The 8,950-nt window shown below is 36.9% G+C and overlaps 1 protein-coding gene and 3 long non-coding RNA genes across 4 annotated transcripts; 3 read left to right on the forward strand and 1 right to left on the reverse strand.

Annotated features, from left to right (window-relative positions):
• Positions 1 to 96: 96 nt before the first annotated feature.
• LOC141705473 (uncharacterized) lies at positions 97 to 1,687 on the forward strand. Its single transcript, XR_012568367.1, has 3 exons — positions 97 to 213; positions 1,329 to 1,387; positions 1,632 to 1,687. It is a non-coding gene; the product is annotated as an uncharacterized LOC141705473 (long non-coding RNA).
• Positions 1,688 to 3,637: 1,950 nt separating this feature from the next.
• LOC141705470 (uncharacterized) lies at positions 3,638 to 4,417 on the forward strand. The gene is made up of 3 exons (XR_012568365.1): positions 3,638 to 3,790; positions 3,876 to 4,040; positions 4,168 to 4,417. It is a non-coding gene; the product is annotated as an uncharacterized LOC141705470 (long non-coding RNA).
• Positions 4,418 to 5,324: 907 nt separating this feature from the next.
• On the forward strand, positions 5,325 to 6,865 carry LOC141705476 (uncharacterized). Its single transcript, XR_012568370.1, has 3 exons — positions 5,325 to 6,383; positions 6,470 to 6,631; positions 6,761 to 6,865. It is a non-coding gene; the product is annotated as an uncharacterized LOC141705476 (long non-coding RNA).
• A 666-nt stretch (positions 6,866 to 7,531) lies between these two features.
• Positions 7,532 to 8,801, reverse strand: LOC141705475 (putative membrane protein At3g27390; the record flags this gene model as incomplete). The annotated part of the gene is made up of 3 exons (XM_074508407.1): positions 7,532 to 7,790; positions 8,282 to 8,522; positions 8,606 to 8,801. Coding segments are annotated over 3 exons (678 nt in total), but the record flags the coding sequence as incomplete, so codon positions are not given.
• Between the last annotated feature and the right edge of the window lie 149 nt (positions 8,802 to 8,950).

Consider the following 8,950-nt stretch of genomic DNA (forward strand, 5'->3'; position numbering starts at 1 on the left):
TGGAATCTGCAAAACTATTTTTGCTCTGATATCAACATTTTTGCTAGAAAAAGTCGGACGGCGCCCACTGATGCTTTCGAGTATGGGGGCCATGGTAGTTGCTCTACTCGTACTCTCAGGCTCATTATTTGTTATTAATCACTCGCATCAAAAAATTCTGGGTTGTAGGCTGGAGAAGCAAGAAGAGGACAAAAAATTGATTCAGAATTCTAGGTTTGTATCTTCTGCTCAATTTTTATGTTTACTGCTCCTTCCATTACAAATTATCAGGAATGCTTGCTTAGTTGCGCTTAAATTGGTAGTTTTCTGTTTAGAGCTTTTTTCTTTGGCCTTGCTATTAAACACTGTATACATAAGAAGAGCATTATTTGGCAAATACATATGAAGGATTTAATTTCGTTTCATATACAAATTTTGATTGCATGACAATGATACTCTGATGTCGGAAAATCTGCAACTTCTTATTGCTGTCACGAGCCATAAGACCAACGCCATTCTACGCAGACTCCTCAAACAAAGCCATTCTTGAACTAATAGAATAAGGGTTAACTTGATATTAAACAAAGAAAAAATTCATCTTTGATCCAATATTAAAGGATTAAGAAGCTACAGTATGGATCCTCTTAGTCATGTATGCCGCAAATCAAATATGTACATTTATAAAATTTGAGATAATACAAATAAAAGATTTTAAGAGTTTAGGCATAAATAAGAAGAAATATTAAATATACTAAAGATTGTGTCATGAAATATCTTGATCCAAGCTGCAAGTTTCCAAATTCCTTTAATCTCATGTTCCATTATTTCCCACATGTGTATACAAAATCAGAAAGAGGGTCATTTGGATCACAGTTTGAATTACGTGATGACAAGGTAATAAGCAATTGAATATGAACAAACCAACATGAAACATAATTGCAGACCTTCTGTAGGAGGCAAGTTGACATTGAAAAAAGCTTTACTAAACCTGCTATCAGTGATGCTCCATGTTCCTGGATGATCCACTTACAATTAAGTTATCTTGGCACAGGAATTTTTTGGCTGCCGGAAAAGTTTAAAGCAATATAGTGCATTAAAAGAAAATGAAAACCATTTTCATATAGGATATATGTTGGTTTCGGACTCTTTGCTTTCTCTCTCCCAAACTCGATCAGATTCAAATCAAGTTGTAGAGCGAAGGAAAAAAACAATGGAAATGCCCTCCGTTTTAAACACAATTGATTTTATCGTGCAAATTTTATGTATAATTACTTTAAAATTATTTTCAATGAATTAATGTATGTGTATACCTGTACAGTTTTTGATGCATCTGTTTTGAGGGTATGCAGGCCGTTGCAGTTCTTAGGAAATGGGCAGGCAGCCCTTGGAATTCCCAGGAAGTGGCCAGGTACCATAGCCATGGTATCATTATACTTACTTTCAGTGTTTATTTTATCTTTAAGTTTACATATTAATCCTGTGGGGGTTTAGGTTTATATTGAAGGAAAAAAACAATGGAAATGCCCTCCGTTTCAAACACAATTGATTTTATCGTGCAAATTTTATGTATAATTACTTTAAAATTCTTTCAATGAATTAATGTATGTGTATACGTGTACAATTTTTTATGCATATATTTTGAGGGTATGCAGGTCCTTGCAGTTCTTAGGAAATGGGCAGGCAGCCCTTGGAATTCTCAGGAAGTGGCCAGGTACCATAGCCATGGTATCATTATGCTTACTTTCAGTGTTTATTTTATCTTTAAGTTTACATATTAATCCTGTGGGGGTTTAGGTTTATATTGAGCTCCATATAAATGTGGGTTTTGTGGATTATCTATCTTATGGAAGTTTATGTTGAGCTCTCATACTCTCTTTGGACCTTAAATATATAATCACTTTCTTCGAGCTTTGTTTGTTCATTATAAGATGCATGACATAATTAATTTATCTTTAATTTTGTACAGTCTTTGTTCTTCTCTGTTTTTAGATATTTTCTGATTTATGTAGGATGCCTATGAACATCTCTTTTAGTTAAGTATTCAGGCCGCTAATTGTGACCACAATGCGTTATGCATAAAGGCATGCTATTGAATTCAACAGCCACATTAAGTTTATTCATTCATATTTTTCAGGCTTCCTATCAGATCCCTCAGATTTGGTGGTGTTGTATTGTAAAAACAGACGAATTAAAGGAAAAGCAAAGAACTAAATTGAAATATCCTATGCGTTTATATGAAAGTAGCGACCAATGGTTGTTGTGCTCGACTTGGCTCTGCAGCTGTAACGAAATCTATGAAGGAGGATCTTAGGCATCTGATATGGCAGCCTCCCAGGTAAACTATATATCTTCCTTGAATCTCTGATCGATTTAAAATTGATTGTTTAAAGCATAAATCATATATTTAGCTCTATTATCTCTCTTCCAATAATATGTGTGGATTTTAGGCAAAAAATTTTTGATTCAAAACTTCAGGTTGCTCAAAGTTCCCTTACATGAAAATATTAATACCTTTAAATTTACTGCACATGGATGTGGACCTTCTGAAACTGTGCAGTGCATAGGTCAACAAGTACAACCCAAAAGAGTCGTGGCTATGTTTTTTTTCCTGTAAATTGATATAAATACTTCTGTACTTCATGTGGCTTCACATTTGTTTTAACAGAGAAACGTTTGACAATATGTGTCTACATATAAAAAAGGAAGTTATAATAGGCTGTCGTGAGATCTTAAATTTAGCCCAATTGTGTATCTAAATTCTTTTAGGCGTAATTATAAACAATTTTTGCTTTTTATTTTCCCTTTATACTATTTCTTTAGGTTTAAATGTGCTTTGCTGAACTGCTTAAGTTGTAATTTAGGTGCAATATTTGGTAATATTCCACCAATAGTGGTGTCATTATTATTAAACTTATTTTGGATGTTATTTGTCGTATAAGGTTTACAATACTGGATCCATACCATTAACGGGTGAGTAGCTTTTTGAGTATCATGTGGAGGTGCACCTATCTGTCATGCCATCCATTCTGAATTTGATGGTTTTCTCCGTTTATGTGTTCTAGCTTGCTGATATGTTAGCACAGGCTACATACTATATTTTCCCTTTTTTCATCTCTTTTCATGTAATTAAAAGCTTTGTCAGGGTAGGTCTAGTGAGTTTTTGGTGTGGTGGTTGGGGGTTTCGATGCTGGGTTGTAGTAGATCAGAGTTTTGGGTGGTTTTGGGACATGGGGAGTGCCCGAGGTGTGGATTCTGTCTGGAGTGGGGTTTTATTTTGCAGGTTTTTAGGTCTGAAGGTTTAGATGGGTTCTGTAGTGCTGTTGCAGGTCGTGTAGAGGGTCTGGTTTTTTTCGAATGCTGGAGAGGTTTTGCTCGTTTTCAGTGTGGAGTTTCGCTTCGAAGTCGTGATGCTGTAGTTTCAAGTGGTGGTTCTGTTGTAACTTCGAGCGAAGTCTGCAGAATAGGGGAGTTGTTCGTGCAAAGTTTCTCGTGGTGTGACTTCTGTCTGGTTTTGGCTGGGTTTTGTTATTGCTGGAATTTGTTTTTGGGCCCGAGTTGTTTTTCTTGATTTCTTTGGTAGTTGTCTACTCGTACTCTCAGGCTCATTGTCTGTTATTTATCACTCGCATCAGGCCGTTCCTTGGGCTGTTATTTTGGCAATAATTTCGGTGTATTGCTTGTGTCAGTGTTTAAGCATTATGCTCAGGATTACAACCCTTGTACCGATATAAAGAAAAGCTTCAACCTACGCAGGCTTCTTGGTGATATGCCTAGCATTGAAACTCTTAAGGGCAATATCATCAGCCTCTGGGTAAAAGTTTAACAAATTAGATTTCTTTCCTTTCTTAAATTAAAATATGTCTCTTGTGTTTTAATTTAATAATGTACATACATAGTTTTTGGATCCAGGTTTAACTTTTCACAATTATCTAACCTCAACAATGGAGAACTTGAAGACACTGAAATTATGTAGTGTTGCATTTAATGACGTGTATGTGATTTCAAATGCTCTGTGCTTGCTCAGAAGTATGCCCATGTTGGAATGACTTGAGATAAAAGTGGTGAGTGTAGTACTAAATTGTGTATTAATTGTTAAATATTGCTGAAACTTAGATGAGGCACCAACTGATAATTTGTTCTTGATTTCAACTCACGATACAATGTATATGTTACACTCTTGTAATGCAGGGTTGTGACATGAACTGTGGGAGAAACGTAGAGTTAACAGCTGGACAATATTTGGAATCACCAGATTGTGAGCATGTAACTCTAAACCAACTCCAAAATGTGAGCATACATAAAATTTTGGGTTCGCCCCTTTCGAGGGGCGAGCTCCTTTTATTAAAGCTTTGTGAATAGAAATTCAAATCTATGAGGTCAATGCACCTTAAATTACGTACAAAAGAGACAAATAAATTGGGACGGAGGGAGTATCTTGGAGGAGTTGATCTGGCCTCTATGAATTCTATGAATTGATAATAGAAAGTGAAGGTGACAGGACAAATATTCATGCAACTTAATTCCTGAAGGATAAATAACATGACCAGGAATTGGTCTTTGAGACATGAGACCTATTTCTTAAAACAGGTACTATCAGTCAGAAGTATGTTCAGCAATTGAGCATTTCCCAAGTGCACTGTCTATTTGCATTCACTCGCTAGTCTTTCACCTCTATTGTTAATAACTCTCACAAACTGCAGTCAGATATTCTTTTTGTAATAAATTTTTGGATGATAAAACTACTAATCAAACTGAGCTTTGGACAAGCCAATTCACGATGCTATGTCAAATACAGAAGCAAGGAAGTATATAAACCGTGTTTGGCCCGATGTTCTGACAAATTGTGGACTTATTGCATTTGATCAGGACGGATCGATTGTTAGAATGAAAAAAGACCCTGAACTTGGAGAAAATATGGTATTTCCGTTTTATCAGGATGGAGATATGGAAAACGAGGTCTCGCTGCATGTGAGAGAGTACATTAACATTAAATGTAAATTAGAATGTGTAAATAAAGGGCCAGACCCAGAAGACTGCTACATGACATAATGATAATGAAAGTAATTCTGGATTCTGGTTTTTGTATATGTACTGTGTACAATGATGATGAAAGTAATTCTGGATTCTGGTTTTTGTATATGCGTTTATATGAAAGTAGCGACCAATGGTTGTGTGCTTGACTTGGCTCTGCAGCTGTAACGAAATCTATGAAGGAGGATCTTGGGCATCTGATATGGCAGCCTCCCAGGTAACTATATATTTTCTTTGAATCTGTTTTTGGGCCCGAGTTGTTTTTCTTGATTTCTTGTGGTTTCTCGCTTCGGAGCTGAGCTGCTGTAGTTTTAAGTTGCGGTTTTCGGAGGTTTCTGAGCAATTTGAAAGCCGTAGGTATTGTTTAGTGCTGCTTTGGGGTCTGCAGAATCAGGGTCTGTTTCTCTGGTTTTGTGTGTGTTATCTGTTGAAGCTATGCAGATGGGTCTGCAGGTTGCTTTGTGTTTTTGGGGGGTGGTTCGATCCTGGGGTTTCAATTTGCTGCAGATTTTTGAATATTTTCGATACTGGGGGGTGGTTCGATCATGTGGAGGTGCACCTATCTGTCATGCCATCCATTCTGAATTTGATGGTTTTCTCCGTTTATGTGTTCTAGCTTGCTGATATGTTAGCACAGGCTACATACTATATTTTCCCTTTTTTCATCTCTTTTCATGTAATTAAAAGCTTTGTCCGAGGGGTAGGTCTAGTGAGTTTTTGGTGTTGTGGTTGGGGGTTTCGATGCTGGGTTGTAGTAGATCAGAGTTTTGGGTGGTTTTGGGACATGGGGAGTGCCCGAGGTGTGGATTCTGTCTGGAGTGGGGGTTTTATTTTGCAGGTTTTTAGGTCTGAAGGTTTAGATGGGTTCTGTAGTGCTGTTGCAGGTCGTGTAGAGGGTCTGGTTTTTTTCGAATGCTGGAGGGGTTTTGCTCGTTTTCAGTGTGGAGTTTCACTTCGAAGTCGTGATGCTGTAGTTTCAAGTGGTGGTGCTGTTGTAACTTCGAGCGAAGTCTGCAGAATAGGGGAGTTGTTCGTGCAAAGTTTCTCGTGGTGTGACTTCTGTCTGGGGTTTTGGCTGGGTTTTGTTATTGCTGGAATTTGTTTTTGGGCCCGAGTTGTTTTTCTTGATTTCTTTGGTAGTTGCTCTACTCGTACTCTCAGGCTCATTGTCTGTTATTTATCACTCGCATCAGACCGTTCCTTGGGCTATTATTTTGGCAATAATTTCGGTGTATTGCTTGGTGTCAGTGTTTAAGCATTATGCTCAGGATTACAACCCTTGTACCGATATAAAGAAAAGCTTCAACCTACGCAGGCTTCTTGGTGATATGCCTAGCATTGAAACTCTTAAGGGCAATATCATCAGCCTCTGGGTAAAAGTTTAACAAATTAGATTTCTTTCCTTTTCTTAAATTAAAATATGTCTCTTGTGTTTCAATTTAATAATGTACATACATAGTTTTTGGATCCAGGTTTAACTTTTCACAATTATCTAACCTCAATGGAGAACTTGAAGACACTGAAATTATGTAGTGTTGCATTTAATGACGTGTATGTGATTTCAAATGCTCTGTGCTTGCTCAGAAGTACGCCCATGTTGGAATGACTTGGGATAAAAGTGGTGAGTGCTAGTACTAAATTGTGTATTAATTGTTAAAATATTGCTGAAACTTAGATGAGGCACCAACTGATAATTTGTTCTTGATTTCAACTCATGATGCAATGTATATGTTACACTCTTGTAATGCAGGGTTGTGACATGAACTGTGGGAGAAACGCAGAGTTAACAGCTGGACAATATTTGGAATCACCAGATTGTGAGCATGTAACTCTAAACCAACTCCAAAATGTGAGCTCCTTTTATTAAAGCTTTGTGAATAGAAATTCAAATCTATGAGGTCAATGCACCTTAAATTACGTACAAAAGAGACAAATAAATTGGGACGGAGGGAGTATCTTGGAGGAGACAAAAACAAAATTGAAGAAAATTTTAACTGGACTTGGCCCTCAAGCTATCTGAGTATTCTGGTTAACTAATAGACCTTCACCTGTAATCTAATAAGCTGCAGAGACTTAGCCAATAGAAGATACTTCAGCCTTGGATTGGCCTTGAATCAATTTTCAGAAACCAAGTACTTGTATACTCGTTTGCTGTGACTCGACTCGATCTAGCATACGAGTCTAGTTCCAACAAAATTATGGTTCTCGTAGTTGTACGAGTCCAGCTCGAGTCTGTACTGAACTCGGCTAAAACAAGATTAAACAGAAACTTAATTCTACTGAATCTCACCGTCGTTTGTACAAAACCGTAAAGTAATATCATTACTAATTACCACACCTGATTATCCCTAATCGTATACAAAATGAAGAAACAAGTTGTCGATTACTGTACTGTGGCTCCGAGCTAGGCAGCAAATGCATGAAGAAGTGGAATATCACAGTGTACAAATACCTTACTAATGGTATGCTTTTGTCGTAAACTTAATAAGGGCCAAGTGCAAGTCTCAAGTGTAACCCTAGCATTTCGTAGCTTCACATTTTATACCATGTCTGCATGATTGCTCTTGTTCCGGCTGCTAGTCTCTACAATGTTGCCCTTATCCTTCTTCTGGCCTCGTCCAAGGAAAAATCTACCTCCACGCTTAGGTTTTACATGTGTTCCATCTTGATCTGCTTCTTGACCAGTTTCAATTACATCCAAATACAGCACCTTCACTAGATTCCTAAAACGACGCCTAAATGTTGGCATTCTTGACATAAAACCAATAATACCCTGCAGTCTGTCACAAAACGATCATGATTCATAAATCTTTAGGATCCGCTCGACATGTTATTAACACTAAAGAACTAACTATAACCACTTGCAACATATTAAATATATATAGTCTAATGAATTTTTCAAGATAGCACACATAATTTAAACAATTAGTAAATTTAAATTAGTTAACCTTAGAACTAGTAACCCTAAAATGTATAACTTTGGAGAGGTATATGTTTTATTTTGTCCGAAATGTGTCTATTAGTGTTCTGCAACATCTTTCATTGGTTTAGAAAATCCCAAAACGGTATTTTCAATTTTTATGTTTACTTGTATCTTAAAAATAACAGAACAAAACACAAGAATAGACCTGATAATCTGCAACCACACTGACTATTACAAGAGCGTCGGATGTCGTAATTAGTAACTTTCAATTTGTTTGGTTTGTTCAAAAAGAAATAAGGAGGATAACATATATGGCATAATGAAACATAATTTTGTACAAAATTTTACCTCCTAATTATTGCTTGCAGTTGCGCTCTTCTTACAGTATCAGATGATGGAAAGTCGGAGTCATCCCAGTCTTCAGTGTTCTCATTTTTGTACCCCATGACAAGCTTTTTAAGGCAGATTTCTTCATTTTCTTCTAACTTCATTCCCTTGATCTGCTCCTTCATGATCAATAAAGGCCCGACAAACCACTCAAACATCTTATCCCTAGGCCAATTAGTCGCTGTCAGCTGAATGTCATCAGCTGAAAATTAATACAAGTATTATAACTACATCTAAAGATTACGTAACAGAGATATCAAAGATAAAGAGTTTAGGAAGACATACAAATCAACAAACCAGGCGACTCTGACTTTGCAGACGCAAGCAAACACTGCAAAATGGTCCAGGCAGGTAATTTGATCTCTAATTTTTTACAATTTCCCTTCAGTATGCACTCCGCAATATCTTTGACATCTAGCAAACCATCACGTAGTAGTATCCTACCATTCACTTCACAGGACTTGAACAACCAATCCCATACCTGTTATATTCTACTGTGAATTTACTTTACAGATTTTGACATTAAATTTACAGGATTTCACTAACCTGCACAACTGTTACTGTTGAATAGCCCACTTCAGTGTTTTTGATCTCTGAGAAGCCAGTTTTGTACCTTGTAACATTCCCTCA

This window comes from Apium graveolens, unplaced genomic scaffold (assembly GCF_009905375.1).
Source record: "Apium graveolens cultivar Ventura unplaced genomic scaffold, ASM990537v1 ctg8881, whole genome shotgun sequence".
NCBI classification, from domain to species: domain Eukaryota; kingdom Viridiplantae; phylum Streptophyta; class Magnoliopsida; order Apiales; family Apiaceae; genus Apium; species Apium graveolens.